General features: G+C 41.2%; 1 protein-coding gene across 1 annotated transcript; it reads right to left on the reverse strand.

The window, feature by feature from the left end:
• Nucleotides 1-129: 129 nt before the first annotated feature.
• Nucleotides 130-17,390, reverse strand: LOC104552298 (immunoglobulin lambda-1 light chain). The gene is made up of 6 exons (XM_061997375.1): nt 17,335-17,390; nt 16,903-17,218; nt 10,436-10,488; nt 3,127-3,420; nt 1,647-1,715; nt 130-925 (listed from the first exon to the last, which is right to left on the reverse strand). Exons 1-6 carry the CDS (start codon nt 17,375-17,377, stop codon nt 792-794), a joined length of 909 nt encoding a protein of 302 aa, XP_061853359.1. The 5' UTR covers nt 17,378-17,390; the 3' UTR covers nt 130-791.
• Between the last annotated feature and the right edge of the window lie 1,731 nt (nt 17,391-19,121).

Genomic DNA, 19,121 nt, shown 5'->3' on the forward strand with positions numbered 1-19,121 from the left:
TGTTTTAGGGAAAAAGATCTTGGTTCATTCATGCAATAAATCGTTTATCCAACAGGGATAAAGGTAGGAGAGACCAGGACAGTAGCATCTGCAGTAACTGCATTCCAAAAATAACCTTTCTAGCCATTTTATTGCACCAAGCCTTAGCAAATAATAGCAGCTGTTTCTCAAAGAGCGATTGACTAAAGACTAAACATCACATCATAGCGCTGAAGAATAACATGACATCGAAGGCAGTAATTAGTTCTATTGACTTTAATACACAGATTGTAAAAGAGCTGTTAGTAAGTAGCTGCAGTTGGTGGATATATGAGAGCTGGATATTCTGATTTGATGGATGCATGAGACTTGGAATAAATCATTGAAAGTAAAAGTGAACCTGTGATGTTACAGCACAAGAATGCTCCTAATTAAGCCTTAAATGCATTGACAAAATAGATCTGTGCTTTCTGTGTCAAAAGCCCCGTTACAGCTCTAAACTTCTGCATGCATAACTACTTTTAACATGAGTAACCTTCCTCATTTTGCAGTATGGACCTTGGGTTACAATCTAAGGAATGTAACCTTGCTCCTGTTGCCCACCTGAATTCAATACTCAGAAAAATTAAGCAAAACCAGACTGATATCAAACCACTAACAGCAAAGCAAAACAAACCCCATGCCCCAATGCCAGAAAATGGGGGGATTTTATTGTTGTTACATCCGACACTGAGAGCACTGAGAGTCTATATGGGTAAGTATGTAGCAAAGCAAATTGAAGATGATTTTGTAAGCCTTTCCCAAATCAGTATTTATGCTTTCTTTCCTTGGTGCCTGGTTGGAGCCCACATTCTGTAGATGAAGAAGAGTACAATGAAGTAATACATGGAGCTCTTCAGAAGAAGGACGATGTACACTAAATATGCCGCCCTGTGCATTAAGTGATCTGGAACAAACAGAAAAGCCTTGTTTAATGTTGGTATCATAGAACCTCCTCAAAGACAGGTGGAACTGGGACTGTATAGCCTGCTTCCTACTGCAATTACATTGATTCCAGTGGCAGTGCACAGACATGTATCTGACTATCCTTTGTTATGGGCTTGCACTGCTAATGTGTTTTAGGCCAAGCAAGTTTCCCACTGGGTTATTATTCCCTGTGAAGTCAAGAACATAATTCCAGTGCTTCCAGCACCGATTACTGGCAGCACAGGGTTTGCTTGAATCCTTTTGTGTTGCATTTTTTGAAAATAAGTGTTTACATTTCTTCCTAAATCCCCGTTCAAGCTTAAAGCAAATTTCTTTGTCCAAAGTGCTGGGCTGTTGTTAAGCTGATAGAGCATCATCTGAACTGATGAGTGTTTAACTACTTCACATGTTTAAAAACAGGCTCTTAGTGCAAACTAATAATCTAGTAGCCCAATCAGCATCTGTGGGTGTCTTAATAAAGCTCCTGATAATTGTGAGAGAGCCCCTTCTTATAACCCACAGCAGAAGTTAATTCAGAGTAGCACTGAAGTGCTTTGACGTTGCAGACCCCAGACCTACAAGATTTCCTGTATGCTATTTTTAGAAAGATCATTTTCATGATGTTCTGAGCTCATATTAACAGTGTTTTAACTCTGGCATGACATACATCACATTCCCACACGTTAATAGATTTTAATTACCTCTGTTAAAAACTGTGCTGTTTCCAATGTATGTGCTGCAGTCTTCCAGGGAAGCAGTCTTTGTAAAATCTAAGGGAAAGAGAGTTTAAATGCCCCAGTTAAGCCTTGCTTAGGTTTTAACAAACATCAGTTGAGAAACAGGGAAAACAGGCAGTACAGCAACGGTGTTAGCATTAAACAACAGCAAAATTATCTTTAAGATCTGTCTGCAGAGCAGATTTGCAGAGCGAATTTGAAGGGGAAAAGTGCTTTTAGAGAAGTGCCTGGGTTTGTGCTGCCGTTGAGTGGAAGGGTTGCTTTGCTCCTTCAGGAACGTGTCCATTTGACGGTTCCTTGGCAGAGCCTCTTTTCTTTGGAACTGCAGGCAGTTAGGCCACATGATCTTGTCACTGAAGTAGCTGAAGTCTCTTTTGCCTCCACAACATACCATTATTAGAAATGCTGAATAATTTACATCAGAAAGGGTTGCAATTACTCTGTCACTTGCTGGTTGCTTGGCACTTAAAAATAATCTTGAGTGTGATCTAAGGTTACCCTATTGGGAATTTTGGGCTTTTGGTAGCAGTTTTTGTCTAAAATAAATCCTTTTTGTGCTTGAAACAGCAAATGTGTGTTAGTTCACATTTATGGTGTTTGTGTGCACTGATATATGAGCTTGAAGTCATCCATATTACATCCCTAAATGCATCCTCCATCTAAAGAAAGCATGTTTTTGTCAGATTATAATTTGAAGGTTGAAATGTAACGGTCATTTGTGGCCATGCTCTCAGTCATTGGAGTTAGGTTGATTTGTAGCAAGTTGAACGGTAGGTGCTGAGAAAAGATCAATCTAAACCAACATAGGCAGCTTTTCTTAGAGATATTGTCACAATTTAAACTATTCGTGTTGATTATTGGTAACTTTTTTTGTTTTTAAAATTGCACTCTTTCAGATTTTGCTTTGCACAATCACCTGTCCACAATTAAATGAGATATCTTATCTTCATACATAGTTATTATCTCACCATTGCTGGACTACATGTAATACAACAAAATTTTGCTCTATGCCCCCAACAGCCTCATTTTTCAGTCCTTAGTTTTCCTATAGCTGTGACGAATGTCAGGGGGTGTCAGAGGGCCTTACAGCTGGAAGCCACAGGTAACAGAGAGGTAATACTGTTTTCAGAAACTTCTACAGACTGGAAAGTAACTGAGATGGATCAGTGCAGGTCTTTTGGAGCTGTGTTAGTTTACATCTGATGACATTCAAGAACTGCTCTTCTATAACAAGTGGAGATTCACTTGGGGACAATAGCACAGGCTGGATTGCTTTGCCTGGGAAAACTTTGCTAGTTTCTCTGAATGTATATTTCAGCTATTTATTGTTGTGCCAAGGAGCACAGATGCTTTCAGGAACAGTACCAAAGCATTATTTCTATGAGTATATTGCAAAGGGATGCCTGTAGTAACAGGTAGATGAGTTGTAGCATGTGGTATGTACCTTGTGTCGACAGCGAACGCTGCTCACTTTCATGCTCATATTTGCATTGATAGTTCTTGTCTTTGTTCTCAGCTGGTACGGTTAACCAGCTGCCAATTGAGTATTCATCCGCTTTCGTGGGCTTCCAAGGGTCTCCTTTGACTACATTGTCTGTTACCTCTTTGTTTTCTCCATCCGTCCATGTCACACGAATAACTTCTGGGTAGAATTTCTCAATAAGGCAAACATACATTATCTGATTTTCATGTTTCTTCTGCAGGATTTCAGAGTTCACTGGTGGAGAATTTCCTTTGTCTGCATTTGTTGTTGGAGGGAAAAAAAAGATGAAATGGAGTTGAATACAGCATACAGCAAATAAACACACAGCCACGAAATACAGATCCTGAAGAGCAACAACCTAATTCTGTTAATAACAAATGCTTTAGCTCTCCAATTTGTTATGAAATACTTGGGATGGGAATCAAATGTCTCATGTATGAAGGGAATTTTAGGTAACAGGATACATGAATTACAGCTCTTTCCATCCTTGAAGTAAAAGTGAGTTTTTGGTGAACTGGACAAAGCTGGCATTCAAACATGCTTCATGTTAAATATTGTCTGAATGGACCTGAATGGCAAGTTTTCATTTTCACACAAAAAGTACACTACAATTTAGAGTATTTGGGAAGAGAAGATGTTACTTTTAACCTTATTTTTAAATGTGTTATTTTATAGAGAACTAAAATGGGTAAAGGCTTTTATGAGAATGGTACAGAAAATCAAGTTTAAAAGCAGAGAATGAGACTCAATTCAAATATTCTGAGCTCATTTTTGTTTAGACAATACAGAGTCCTCCAGATCCTGGAGAATGTTTGATCTAGGTTTTGATACTGTCCCATGGACATGGAGAACCACTATTGGAGACCTAAATTGGTTAGTCAACACTAAAATCTATACTGCTTTGTTCATGCTTCTTGTCAGGCAGGACATCTGACTAGGGCTACTCTTCAGTACTGAAGTACATGAAAAAGTATCTCACAAAAGATTTCTTGGTTATTTTGTTACAAAAAAACAAGTTCAGTTATTTAAAATGTTAGAAACCTACTAAAAATGTATGGAAAATGATTTTTAGGAAACATTAAGAAACTGAAATATTGTGAAAGATAGAAATAATCTCCCTTGAAACTGAGATGGAAAACTTCAGGTGACTGAGAGCCTATATCCCCCATCCTTCCAAGCAGTACAGCTGTCAGAAAGTGTATTTATCTGCACAAGCCTTTGACAATTATTAATTAACAGTACCTGAAAGAGCTTTTGTTTATTTATTTGATAACAAGAATTTAATGTTGTTGTCCCATTATGCAAAACCAACTACAAATAATTTTGGCTACGGGGTGATAAAGGTAGACTACTTACCTTGCAAATCTTTGCAGATTGGTGTCCCCATTATAAGTCCTAACTGCTATGAACATCTACTGTATAGAAACATTTTTTTAAAGCTAATCTTAATCTTGTGATTTTTTGAGGGGGGAAGGGAAAAAGGGCAACAACAACTTACTGTTGCCTTTTTTTGGAAGACATTCTGTGTATTTGCCAGGTGAAGATCTTGATAAAGACAAGAAAATGGAGTCACAAAATGCTTTGGACCCCAAAGACTGGCAATGCTGTTCTTTTAATACTAGATTTGTTTAAATGTTTGAATTAACATATCTGAAAAGAAAAAAAGAAACAGAACTAAAATAAAGCAGAAGGACATGCCTTGTCTAGGCATCATTCCTCAATCCAAATAGCATATCTGTCCATAGCAGGGTTGTCATAGCTGATGTATTTTGTGAAACGTGCTTGGCATGAACATACACAAACATTTTAAATGATAAATAAGGAATTTCCACATGCTAACTGTAGGAAATGTCCATTCCTGTTGGATTCTTGTCAAAGAGCTTCCACCTTCCTCTAGAGCAATCGTCTATATTGCACCCCTCCCTAAAGCAACTTAGTGATTCTTTGAAGTATTTGATACTTGATGTTTAAAAATAAAGATGGCCAAAGCATAAGACCCTCTACATTCAAAAAGAATAGCCGTTATAGCATGAATTCCCTTCATTTTGGAGACTTGTCACTAAAATGAAGATGTGGACCAAGTACTGTTGTAGCAGAAATAAAATTGCTTATAACTTGGTGGTTCTCTAACGTTAATTTAGGGGTTAATTTTACCTTTTTTATGTAACGATCCTCCCAGAGATGCAAACTTTAACTAATTTCTAAAATGATTTAATTGTTCAGGAGACCATGATGTAGCTCCTGTCCCAGTCACGTTGCACTCTGCAAAGGCTCATGACTATTTTAGATGTTTTTTTTAGATTTTGAAAGTTTAGTAAGTTCCCCTGACTAATTTCATTGGGCTCAAACTTAATTGTCTAGTTTAGTTGTATTATCTCCATTTATCAAATCTAAATAGAGAGGCAGAGAGAGATGCTTCCAGCTGCTACTTCATCCTACCTGGTTTTGAGACTTCTGTTAAGATGGAATAACTCTCACTTCTGGAATTGCTAAAGTCTTTCCATTTACCATTAAAAGGCCCTAGGTGCTTAGATTAAATGAAACACCTAAATCGTATCACAGTGCTGAGGAAACACGTCTCTTGAATAACTGCAACAGTGTGCGTTCATGGGAGAGTTTCACATACACAAATATGTAAAGGGATGACAGTGGAGAACTGCAAGAATAAGTTTTGCATATATACATGTATATAAATGTTTGTGTATGGGAAAAAAAGTCTCCATAAATTGTAGGTATATTTATTGGAGAGGGGGGAAGTATGAAAACATGTGAAATTGACTGTAGATTGTGATGTATTTTCAGACTGACATTTAAAGTTGTTGAAATCAACAAGATAGTTTACAGGGGCTTTTCTGGGCAAATGCTTTGATCCTTTATCAATATTTTTCAAGCCATGAACTTCCACTTCACTGTCTTTTTTGTTTTAGTTAAGCTTTCAAATATTTTGCTGTTTGCTTTGTTAAACAGTTTTCTAAAGCAGGAATTAAGTGGTACTTAGGTCTTATTCTTAAAAATAATATGTAAGCATGTGCAGATATTTCTTAAGCTAAAATCTGTCTTTTCTGTCTTGTAATAATGCAGTAAGGCTGCAAGACATTGTGCAAATAAAATTCTGAAGTTAGGCTTATGATCAATGAGACATTAATAAATTTGGGTTCAAAATACATGTCTCCATAGATTAACTGTCCAAAGTTTTCTTAATGAAACTCCTCTGCAGTTTCTTGATAAGTGTCTATAAACAAGATTTATAAGTATGTTCAACGTGTTCTTAAGTGGAAGTTTTAATTCTTATTACTTGGGTCCCACAAACTGGCATAATTTTGCCTGGTGCTCAAAGCTCTTCAGTTCCCCTTCAAGCCAGTGGGAGCTGAGAGCATTCAGCACACTCAGTTCATAAACAGCATTCTTGCCCTGCTTGCCAGCCACTTCAGGTATTATAATTTAATAATACTATAGCATAGTCTTGACCTACTGTGAACCTCCCCAAACACCATAAGGAGCTGTTAACCTCCACCTCAAAACTTTAAAAAGTAAGTCTTTGAAAGTACTTACTGGAGATGACGAGTTTTGTGCCAGAACCAAATATCTTTTCCAACGTACACTGTGCTACATTCTCTTACAGAAACTGCCTGGGATGTTTTGTCTGGGCAAGGGCCAGATTTGACAACTGTCATATGAACAATAGAAGTCTATTTGTTTGGCTACAGGAATGTAAAAAATTTGAATTCAACCTCAATTAATGCTGCTATTCCCAAAGAACCTTTAGTGGTAAGTTCTTTAAATTCTTTAAAGCTGATTTTTGTCATCACTTGTTAAAAGAATGTCAAAACTACCAGTACCTGTTGTCTGGGGCATTGATTGAGCTGCTATATTTCATCTAGAATTTTTTTCTAGGAAAACTTAATTGTTTTTTTCTGGGATGGGGAGCATTTTTGACCACATGATTTAAAAATACACTCATGCCAGAGCAGTTTCTCACTGAATTAATGAGAGTCCACAACCACGACTGAACAGCCACGACTCCTCTCAAACCCAGTGGAAGGACACTTACTCTTTTCAGGCCTGATCTTCTGCATGTTGAGGTTACTGCAATCTGCTTAAATGCCTATGGAACTGGGACTGTCCATCCTCAAGTGTTGCCATAGTCACCTACACGCTACTGTTACAGGAACCCAAAGGGAACATCACACATTTATCTATCTATGGGGTACAGATACATCAACTTCCATCATTCCTGTGCACACCCTTACCCAGGGCATTCTTACTTCTCCCTGGGAAATGCTGCTGACATTGAAATGAATGGCAACATTTCCAAAGGTCCAGGATTTCCCCTCACATTTTAATCTGATTATTTATTGCCTGCCTGCAGCTAACTGACACTGCAGTGCATCCAAGAGAGTTTTATTCATATTGTCTGGAATAAATCAGCTTTGTTAGGACAAATCCATAAGGAAAGACCTTCCCCTTGACCAAACAGAGTTGCAGAGCTTCAGGCATGGTTTAGGGGATCTGTGGGCACTCACAATGTTTTCCTATACCTCTGTTCCCTTTGCTCTGGGGCCAAAGGGTAATCTACAGCCATGTTTCTGAGTTACCCTGCCCCTGCTGCTCTGAGCAGTGAGCTTTGCAGAAGGGAATAACCTGATGTAGCCCTAAGTAGGCAGGAGAAGTTATATTTCAGCAATTTATGGTGTATGTGAAGTCCTGTAGTTTACACTGACCTCTCTTATTACAAGTGTTTGGGTGCTAAAGAAATTAAATCTGCTATTGCAAAGCCCACATCATGTCTCTGTATTATACTTCAAAATCTGTATTTAAATCTGTATTATAACTGTGATGTCACGTTCCCTTTCCTCTAGATTTTGAGTAATCAGAATCACAGTATCTTAAGGGTTGGAAGGGACCTCGAAAGATCATCCAGTCCAATCCCCAGAATAAGACATATTTTCTTAGATACTAAAGGACTTACCAGAAACAATAAGCTTTGTGCCCATTCCAAAGAGTTTGTAATATTCACTATGTACAAGAACTGTGTAAAAACCCACCTAGCCTCAATGTTTATGAAAATTCATTTTGTGTCTAAGCCTAGCCCCATTTTCTTAGTAGAAATACATCTGTTTCTTTTGAAAGAATTAGATACTAAATTCACTTTCATGTTTATGAAATCTTTGATGTTTTAAAGCCACCAGCAAATGTTACTATTGATATTAACTATAGCAAGAGGCTTTCAGTATTCAGATTTCATTTGGCTCGTCACATCTTCCCTTATTTATGTCTTACAGCTCCATTTTTCTGCCCTAACAGTCATTTGGACTTTCAGGTCTACTGGGTTTTGATTCAGGGCTTTATGTTTCCCCTGTTAAAAAACACTAATGCACACTAATGCATATGTTAATCTTCATCGTTTTGACTGAAAATGGTAGAAAGTTGGTTTAATCTGACTTCAGATAGTGTACAAATAAATTTAAGCAGATTGTATCTTTAGCCAATGTGTATTTTGTAATATATAATTACAAAAAAATAATTGTAGCTATCTGAACTTCAGTGCATTTGAGGACAAAAAGGTAGTTACTTCAGTAATATTTAGGAGGTCTCAAAGGAATCAAATATAGCTGCTGTAATTTCTGCTATGAAATTATTTCCTAGACATGTTAGTAGATTGTTCTTTTTGTTACTTCAAAATAAGTTAGCAATATGCTTGTGAGTTCCCAGGGAGACCCAACTGCATCTGTAGCAGAAGAAATAGCCGTCGGAAAGCAGTCCCTCCACTGCCTGAGCAAGCCGCTCGGCTTCTGTGCTGAAGGAAAAGAACTCAATATGGAGAGGTTGGTTCAGTCAGTTGGTTCTGTTTCAGCTTCCCTATCATGGCCTTGTGAGTGCCTAAATTCCCTGGAAAGATACTTATGGAAAAAACCTGTATTGCCAGTTTATGTTGGATTAATATTCCCATCCTGCTGTAAGCCTCTAAAAACTCATCTGTTCCACCAAATGCAAATGCCAAGCCAGTTTCTTAAATCCCAGCCCTTCTGTTACCTTCATTATTGTAAGTCTTGAGCAACCTTCTTTTGGTCCTAACTAATTAAAAGAGACCAACAAGAACAAAATCCATTTCATTATATGTTGGTGGCAGTTTGGCTCTTTATACATTTGGCTCTTTCAGTATAGAAAAGATTCCGCTCAAACTCAAAGCCTGCTGATTGAATTGAATTCAGCTCACTTCTCCTAAGTCCTGGTTTTACTCCATTTCTTTCCATTAGGAGTAACTTACTGAGCTAATGTTGGATAGCCACCCCAGAAAAGACAACCTGTGATGAAATCTGAAGCGTAGGGTAACTGCAGCCCTTTTAATCAGATACATAAAAAGAAAATCCTACAGAATCAGAGTGGTGCTTGAAAACTATTTGCTTCAAACTGTAGATACTAAAAGCATGGCAACTACCTGATTACCTTGCTTAACCTGGCAAGGATGTTTCTATTGAATTATATAGTTGAGTTACTTAGCCTTCCTGCCATAAAACATTACAAACAATCTTTGCTTGATGTGCCAATCTAAGTTTATGCATTTAACCAGGCTTAAAACATTTGGTAGCAGTACTTCCTCTGCCTTGTGTCTGTGTAATTGTTTACTCCAAGATCGTGGCATTTAACACACTATTAACAAGAAAAAGAAGATTTTTGTTCTCCACTTCCCATTAAAACAAATGGCTCTGCAGGAAAGGCACATGCATCGCTTCATATACAAGTTACTACGCAGTAAGGGCATTTGGAAGCACTATATTTCTGCTGACAAAGTGCTGTGTACATGGCAAAAAGCATTACAGACAAGTTATTTCTCTTTTACTAGCCTAATTAAAACGGGATTTTGGCCACTGTGTATTGCTCTCTGTATCTGTACTGGAAAGAGGTTTTCATCTTTTTATGCTTAATTCACAGCTGCTTGATTCCCTGCTTATTCCTTCAGTTCAGCTGGAGGAAAGAACAAGAGCTCTGGAAACTAATGCAAACTATTTCTCACCACGTTTCCAAGGAAGAGTAGTATTAAAAGTGACTCCTAAAGTGTGATCCTAAACCGCTGCCTTACAAATACAACAAGGCTCACTGCTCACTGTAGGAATGACAAGCTGGTGGGGTGGAAGGGAGATCCTGCGCAAGAATGATGCTGACTGAGGCCCTAAGGGGGCTGAGTACCCTCTGGGACACCATAACACTCATCTATATGACCATCTCAAGCTCCTGTTACTTATTGTATGGAAAATAGCATGTAACTTACCTGACACAATGAGTTTTGTGCCGGAGCCAAATAACGTGATGTAATACCCCATCACAGTAAGTGAAGCCTTTGCAGTAACAGTGCAGCTGTGTTATCTTTATATGGGTACATACTATTCTTTAAAGAAAATCAGATTTCCTGTATAATCGATTTTTTATACCCGAGAAAAGTAAAAAAGGAGCCGTCGCCTGAACTAAACTAAAAATAAAAATCCAAACAATAAATTGTGGAGGGTTTTGAGGCCACATGTGATGCTATTAAACGGACAAGTTGCATCTCACCTAGTTTTAGACTTCTGATAGTTTAGACAGATGGTACAGATCGAGCACCTTGGTAGGAAAATGTCAGCACCAGCAGAGGATCTATTTGATCAGATATTGGCCAAGTAATTTGCTCCTTATAAACAACAATATAATCAGATCCTGAACTAGTGAACATTTCCTGAGCCCAATATTTTTGTTGTCAGTAACACAAAGCAAAACCCTGCATGGATTAGAACCAAACCTTCCACTGACCAGGTGCACCTTTTTCAGGTGGTCAAGATTTAGGCAAGGTATTTTCATCTCAAGTGCTTCCCTGAGCTGAATCACAGGCAAGTATCAAAGCACTTGCCATTTACTCAAAGTCAAATAATTTTGCTGAAAAGGTCAAAATATTTAGAGTTTGCCATTCTTCCTTACTAACAGTAACAACCAGTAACAAGCATTTTCTGCAAAGGAAGACAGATCAGCCTTTTGCCTACGTGTATCTCCAGACCATTTTGTTCATCTCTCAGATAAGTCTTTCAACTTGGTATGGAGAGATGTAATCCTAAAGGAAAACATTTTGCTTTTCAAGGGCGTTGGACACTTTTCTTTCAGAATGGAATAAAAAAGTCACAAAGGCTGAATGTGTATATTGAAAGGCAAAAACACCCTTCAGTTCTCCATACACTATGGTTGCCATTTTCAATTCACCTTTGAAAAGAAAATCATCATGAGGCTGGTTATACACCTGTGCTGCAATAGCTGTTGTGTTTCCCCCATTTCACACATAAACACAAAACAACTGCACTGTGCTCTGCAGATGGAAATGCTGTTGAGGAGGAAAATCCTGCAAAGCATTTGGTAGAGTTAAAACAAGCAGGAGCTCAAATAGCAGAGCACTTCACACAGCCAGTGTGTAACTGCATTGAAAAGCATGTCAGAAATGGTGAAGTTTTACATTTTGTACTCACTTGAAACAATAAGTTTGGTTCCAGTTCCAAATACTTTGACATCGGCATCCCACAGTCTAATAATGCTCAGCAAAATCTCCTGAGCTGCACTTTCTTGCCTAGGCTGCAGAAAAGTCTCTCTGATTTAGAGGCTGTTGACAAATCCAGCCCAGTGCAACAGCTGAAGTTTCAACAATGACTAGAGTGCCATTTTAGAAATATTTTCAGATTTGTAGTGAGTAAAAAGTTCAGGTTTTTAAACACAACATTTTCTGAGGGGAAAGGGGTGACACCTTTATTTTATAACAATGTTCTAATCCTTTTAGCTCTGGCATGTCTATGAAAAAGATCTACTGCTTCTGATCTGGTAAGGTTGCTCTGAAATAACCTCTTTTTGCAGTTTATAGAAGAAATACAGTTACATTATGATTCCCAAAGAAAATTAAGAAAGTTTACTAGTATCTGTTGTTTTAAATGTATAGGTAAACAATTTGGTTTCTTCCTAAGTGTCCTATCTTGCAAATTGCTTTTTGTGTGAAAGTACCTTAACTAAAGCTTCATCAAACTCTTATTTTGAAACCCATATTTTAAATGCAAAAATCCATATTCTAACTGGAGGTTACTGACACCTTTAACGAAGTTCATGCCTTTGTTGAGTGGTTTTGGCAAAAGCAGCTGCCTCTACACAAGCACAGTTTAATGGCAAATTGCAGCAGAGAACAGTTTTGGTCAGAGGTGTGGACAGCATTTGAAATTTCTCTGTAACTCTCTTCTGCTTTATGTAATTTGAATTAATTATAGTCCCCTTGAAATATCACTAGTTTCCAACTATGGACTTGATTTAGCAGAGAGGTTAGACTAGATGATCTCTAGAGGTAACTTCCAGCCCCTACTTTTCTATGATTTAGTGATTTATAACTATTATAAAGCATTTTCTGAGCAATAAACCGTGGGCATTGCTATATGCCTTATACTGAAAACAGCATTCAGCCTGTTGATTGCATAGCTTCACCACAATTAAGAATAATACAAATGCAAACCAGTTACTTTCAGTAGGGCTAGGAACTAGAAATTTACTACATTCCAGACAATTTTCCTTCCCAATCAACTTAGACTGAAGCACCTCTATGATTAAGATACTTTTTGCATCTCAAACATGCTGTTCTGGGAGTAAACTTTCAAGCAGTTAACTTTTCTTTCCCACAACATGATTTAATCCATCCCAGTATGTAGCTTTTTCCTCTCTTCATTTTAACATCCTTCTGTCATTAATAAGTATTCAGTAATTGTCCTAGAGCCAATCTCTGTATTCATGAGGTCAATATAGTCATTGCCTGTCAAGCCATCCAACTGGGGCATCACACACAGTTCACAGACAAAATATCAGACAGAAATTAATTTTCCTATAGCCTTTCATTCTTAGTTTTCTGAGAACCTGAATGATTCTGAAGATCAGACAAATCAAAATGGTACTTACTAGAGACAACCAGCTTGGTTCCCGTGCCAAAGTATTTGATCCAGTTGACCCACACTGCGTTTTTTCTTTGCAATAAGCTCACGTGCTCTCTTGCTATGCAGATGCTGAAGGAAATCCTGGTTTTCTCCCAGTCAGCCCCAGGAGACTGCATGAAAACCTGGCCCTGGGGGAATGTCTGGAATTTTAGACTTGCACCTGTCTGTTCAGCTGATATCTATGCCCTTTGAAGCAAAAAACCATGCTTCCTAAAGTGTTGCAAATTTGTTAGATAACCTCTCTGCTTAAAGCCTAAGGATTAGGTGAAGGTTTCTTTTCAGTTTCAGACGCACAAATTAGGTGCACAGGGTTGTGCATGTTAAAAAACACATACCTTCAGGTGATGATCCTGCTGGCAATCAAGTGACATCAAGTACTCCTAGCAAGGGGGTTAATTTTCATTTGGCTTATCACAATTCAGCAGGCAGAAAGAAGGGAGAGCCAGTACCACAAGCATGGTGAAGGTGTCTCTGAGCTACAGGTTGCATTTTCTGCCCTGATACTTGGTTTTTGTCTGCCCATCTCCTGGAATCACTCCAGCCTCTGCAACAGCAGCTCACCAGCAGCTTTTTGTATGCTAGCTGGTGAGAGAAGGAGGCTTTTCCTTTGTGCAAGATAACATCAGAGAGCTCACTGCTACTGTCACTCAAACAGCCTTTGTGCTTAGTTTGCCATCTGAAAACCCCAGCTCAAGTACTTCTGGGATCTTGTGTGGCATAAAGGCTACAAAATGGTCAAGAAGTTAGAGTTTGTGGCTACAGGAAGGAACTAAGCTGAAAGTGAAGGTCTTTCAGTTGAGGTAACAAACCTATCATCTACTCTGAAGGCTCCTGGGCATTGTAATCACAACCACAAAACGATGGCAGTAGCAAAACCTGTTCCCTGAGCTCCTGTCAGGAGTAGTGGGGACAGGGGACTGAGTGGGAAGGGAAGGGAAGGGAAGGGAAGGGAAGGGAAGGGAAGGGAAGGGAAGGGAAGGGAAGGGAAAGAGAAGACTCTTCCCTGCATGGGCCTTTGCTCTGTGGAAAGGCCATGGACAGCTGTTATGAAGCTTGGGAAGTGATGATCCCTTGTGAGATATCTGGAGTATACTGGAGGTGGGGAAACCACTGGAGATGGGACTCTTAATAGTCCACATCAATTTTCCTATCAAAAAAAGAGCACAGTGAGGTCACATGCTCCAACAAGGATGAGGTCTCCTTCAGGAAGCTTTCTGACCCCATGACAGGACCACAAGAGGAAGCTGAGAGAAACCTCATCTGTGATGGATGCTGGAAGCCACTACAACATGGAAGGCAGAGGACAAAAAAAACAAAGATGATTCACTGAACTAAGAGGGAACTCTTTGGAAAACTGCCATGAGACCCTATAAATAAAGACTGAACGCTGAGAGTATTAATTGCTGCCCAGGCTGTGTGCCCCACCACTGACTAGCCCTTGAAGATACCAACTCAGTGAAATCAGTAAGCATTTGCATGTGTAACTTCTCTATGTGTTTTAGACTTTCAGGAGCTGAGGTTATTACTGTTTAGTGTTTATTTGCACCTAGCCTGATCTTCTTTCCAAAGTCCCACAACTCACTCTGTGTCATGGTCCAGCATTTCAGGTATCCAATTGCACTCTTTCCCAGGAAAAGAAAAGCTGATGAGTAGGCCCAAACTGGGCTTAAAGCACAAGCTAAAATTATTCCTCAGGCCAACTCTTCTGTGAAATGCTTTCTGTGCCCAGGGCTATATAATAACTCACTGCAAATTTGAAATAAGTCCATCAAACTTGATAGTATCAGCAAATCTCTCTCCTTCTAACTCACTTACCCACCCACTCCCCCATTTATCCTATTTACCTCAACATGAAATGAAAGATGGTTATAAGCAGTTCATCATCAGCTGTGGTAGATAAGAGACTGTATATATTTAAATTGAACTATGTGGGATTTTGTGGTGTCTGATTTAGGTAAGCAAGACTTCCAGGGACTTAAGAGTTGCCTACGGTTAGTGCAAAGAAAACTATGGTGGGGACCACAGAGAGCTTTTTGTTAAAAGTGCTAGACAGTGGCACCATATTGTTCCCATCATCAAGATATTTTCTTCAGGATGTTGTCTTTCTTGTACTGCTTTATCTTTCCTAGGGGAGAACACTGGCTGGACTCAAAAGTCAGTGAAATATTTGCTTCTCTGAAGGGCCAAGAGCCTTCTGCCATAGCTGTGCAAACAGTACCAAAGGTGCTAGGGAGTTCCCAGTTGTTGTGGGCTAATTCTTCAGGCAGCAAAGACTTCCTTTGCCTTTAAAATAGTATATCCATGTTCGAAGACCAGAGTGGTAATGATGACCCAGACTTTGAGAAGGGCAGTTACACAGGGTTAGCTGCTCTTTTGGGGAAGCACTTTCTGAGAAGCAGAAACCAGTTTGGCCTTCCTGCAGCTGCTACAGAGCAGGGTGAGATCAGGGGAGTGCCACAGTTACAGGCCTGTGGTTCAGGTGTTGAGGGATGGTAGCTTTGGTTTTTGTCTGGATGATCTCCGAGTTTCTGTCACGGTGAGGGTCCCAGTAGGCGCAGTAGTAAGTAGCAGCATCGTCTGGAATCACATCTTTTATGGTGAGAACACACCGCTTCTGGCTAGAAACCTTTTCAACAAGGTACCTGTCTGCTTGAAAGCCGCTTTCAAACGAAGGTGTTCCTCCTGTAAAGTACAGCAGCCTCTCTGGAGCTTTACCCTCCTTCTGTTGATACCAGTGTATGACAGTACCATCAAAATCTGCCCCTAATGATTGAATTTCACAAGTCATCCGTGCACTTTTTGTGAATTTGGTGATGGATATAGGGCTCTGCACAGGAATCTCTTGTGCAAATCCATCTAGGAAAGACAAAAGGAGAAACAGCGTCGCTAGCTGGAAGTCAGGGGAGTGGGCAGGTGCCGGCTAGCACAGGCCTTGGTGCCTGTGAGGAAAGGTAAGAAAATAAAGGAAGGACTTACAGGACCAAGCAGCTGTGGTCACAAGCACTGCCAGCAGCAGCATATCTGCTCGTCCCTCTCTGCCGCTGTTGCCACTCTGAGGAGGGTGAGAGGCAGCCCAGATGGGGACGGGGCTGTGTAGGAGGAGCAGGGGGTGACTCTCTTCACTGGTCTTCAGTGACGGGTTCTCTGTGTGCAAGTGGATTAGCAGAAAGCTCTCTGCAGCCTGGCAAGTGCTGAAACTGCTCAGAAGGCTGCAGGCCTGTCTGCTTTTCAGGATTGTGGCCCTGTAAAACTCGAGCCAGAACCACTGAGAAAGTGGGAGCAGCTCCAGCTGTGTGTCCTGAAGGTTTCTCCCTGGAGGTCAGCCCTGTGGCTGCTGAGCGTGTGCCATCAGACAGAGAGGTGCAGAGAGGTGCATGGTGCCTGAGCAGAGGGAGGCATTTCCCATCATGTCAGGGACCTCCCTGTACTGCTTCAGCTCACCACACAGCTGGGTCAGGCCCAGGTGCCCATGGTGCCACTGTGTTGGTGCAAGTGCGGACATATCTCTTGGCCTGTAATTCAGCTATAACACTACAGGAGTGCTTCTTTTCCAGCACAGAGCATTCTCCCAGCTGAGATGTAGCACACGTTGTTTCTTTGCTGTTCTGGCTGTTATTTACACGTAATTGCTCAGCATAAACCTGCGGAGATGTTTTAGAGGCAGGAAGGTGCGATTGTGGTTCTCTGCATTTGGCAGAAAGGCTGTGGCTGAGGGAAGGTGCAGCTTTCTGTACAGGCTGCCTGTGATCTGCTATCTCTGTGAGACTGCCAGTAGGCACAGTAGTAGGTACTCTCATCGTTGGCATTGATACTGTTGACTGAGAAGATGCAGATGTTTCCATCTCTCTTCAAAGCAGAATACTTGTTCCTGTAGGAGCTGTCGTCGTAAGAAACTTGTCCTGCTCCGATGTACAGGATGCGTTTGGGAGCTCTGGAGGGTGTGTGTCGGTACCAGTGTATGTTGGCAACCGGGAAGTCATACACGCCCTGGACTGTACATTCCATGCGTGCAGTTTTACTCTGAGCTCTGGTAACGGATGCTGGACTCTGCTTCAGAACCACTTGTGCTTGTCCAGCTAGAGAGAAGGAGAGAAAACACAACAACCCTTCTTAGCCTGCTCCTCATTCACACACTGAGAAATGCAGGGTGTCTCGTGCCCTGCCCTGTGCTGAGGGGACGAGGGGGACCTACGAGAGCAGGCTGCAGCCAGGGCCAGCAGCCAGAGCAGCAGCATCCTGAGGGCTCTTGCTGGCGTCTGCCTCTGAGGGGAAGGTGACAGTTGTCTGGCAGTGATGGGGGCTGTGGCTGAGGAAAGGAAATGACTCAGGTGGGCAACATCCTGCGAGGCGCTGGCAGCATGCAGGTGGTGCTGAGGCAAAGCAGCCTGGCTGAGCCCCGATGAATGTCAACATTGGAGCAGAGCTTGTACACAGGCAGCACAAACTCACCTTCTCTCGCTCTCACTCACACAAGCAAAACTACTTTAACTCATTTACAAAGTCATTTTGTAGTCTGCAGCTGTCCTGGCTTTGGCTGGGATGGAGTTAATTTTCTTCCTGGGAGCTGCTACAGGACGGTGTTGTGGGTTTACACGGAGGAGAATGTTGGTGGCACAGGGATGTTTTGGTTATCGCCAAGCAGGGCTTGCACAGCACCAAGGCCCTTTCTGCTGCTCACCCTGCCCTGCCAGTGAGTGAGCTGGGCACTGGTGGGAGGCCGCTGTGAGCATGAGAAGCTGTGAGGGAGCGTGGCCAGGACAGCTGACCCCAACCAGCACAGGGCTATTCCGTACTATTGAACGTGATGCCCTGGGTGTAAACTGGGGCAGCGGCCAGGAGGGCTGGATTGCTGCTCCAGCAGTGGTCAGCAGGTGCAGAGCAATTGCACTGGCCATCACTTGTCTTTCTCTTGGGTCTTGTTTCTCTTAATAATATCATGATATTTTATTCTTCTGTTACTATATTTTCCTTTCATTTAGGTATTGTACTTGATCTCACCTTGATCTTCTTTTCCTATTCCCCTTCCCATCCTGTGCAAGGTGTGGGGAAGGGGAGTGATTGAATGCCTGTGTGGTGCCTCGTTGCTCCCTGGGCTTGCAGCATGGCAGAAGCAAATTTTACCATGGCTTTTAGGCTAGTTGAAAGCTGCTAAACAATGCCTCTTGTCAAACACTTAGCTGCTCTTATGGGCAGCTCTTTTGAGCAACAGAAAAGATCTGACCTTTCCGCAGCTGATAGCAGAGGGCGTGAGATCAGGGGAGTGCCACAGCTACAGGCCTGTGGTTCAGGTGTTGAGGGATGGTAGCTTTGGTTTCTGTCTGGATGATCTCCGCGTTTCTGTCACGGTGAGGGTCCCAGTAGGCGCAGTAGTAAGTAGCAGCATCGTCTGGAATCACATCTTTTATTGTGATAACACACCGCTTCTGGCTAGAAACCTTTTCAACAAGGTACCTGTTTCCTTGAAACCTGTTTTGAAATGAAGTTGTCCCTCCTGTAATGTACAGCAGCCTCTCTGGAGCTTTATCTTCCTTCTGTTGATACCAGTATATGACATCTATGAAAGATAAAAGCAGAAACAACGTCGCTAGCTGGAACTCAGGGGGTTGAGAAGACTCAGGTTAGCACAGTGCTCGATGCCCATGAGGAAAGGTAGGAAAATAAAGGAAGGGCTTACAGGACCAAGCAGATGTGGCCACAAGCACTGCCAGCAGCAGCATATCTGCTTATCCTTCTCTGCCGCTGTTGCCACTCTGAGGAGGGTGAGAGAAAGCCCGGATAGGGCTGTGTAGGAGGCAGGCCCAGGAGCCTGTGGTGCCACTGTGTTGGTGCAAGTGGGGACATGTCACAGCATTGGCCTTCAGTGTGAGGGACACGTGCAACCATGGCATTTTGGTTTTGAAGCTCAGGTGAATTGCAAACACTTCTTGGAAAAGAACATTGGAAAAGCAAAGTGAGCTCAGTAAGGGCTGCTGTCACCAG

Source organism: Colius striatus, chromosome 5, assembly GCF_028858725.1.
Source record: "Colius striatus isolate bColStr4 chromosome 5, bColStr4.1.hap1, whole genome shotgun sequence".
In the NCBI taxonomy this organism is placed as follows: Eukaryota; Metazoa; Chordata; class Aves; order Coliiformes; family Coliidae; genus Colius; species Colius striatus.

Coding starts and splice junctions, on each gene's coding strand:
- LOC104552298 (XM_061997375.1), bottom strand. CDS start 17,377: ATGCTGCTGCTCTGGCTGCTGGCCCTGGCTGCAGCCTGCTCTC. Junction 10,489..16,902: donor TGTGCCTACTGGCAGTCTCA/CAGAGATAGCAG, acceptor TTCACTTACTGT/GATGGGGTATTACATCACGT. Junction 3,421..10,435: donor CACAAAACTCATTGTGTCAG/GTAAGTTACATG, acceptor CAACAAATGCAG/ACAAAGGAAATTCTCCACCA.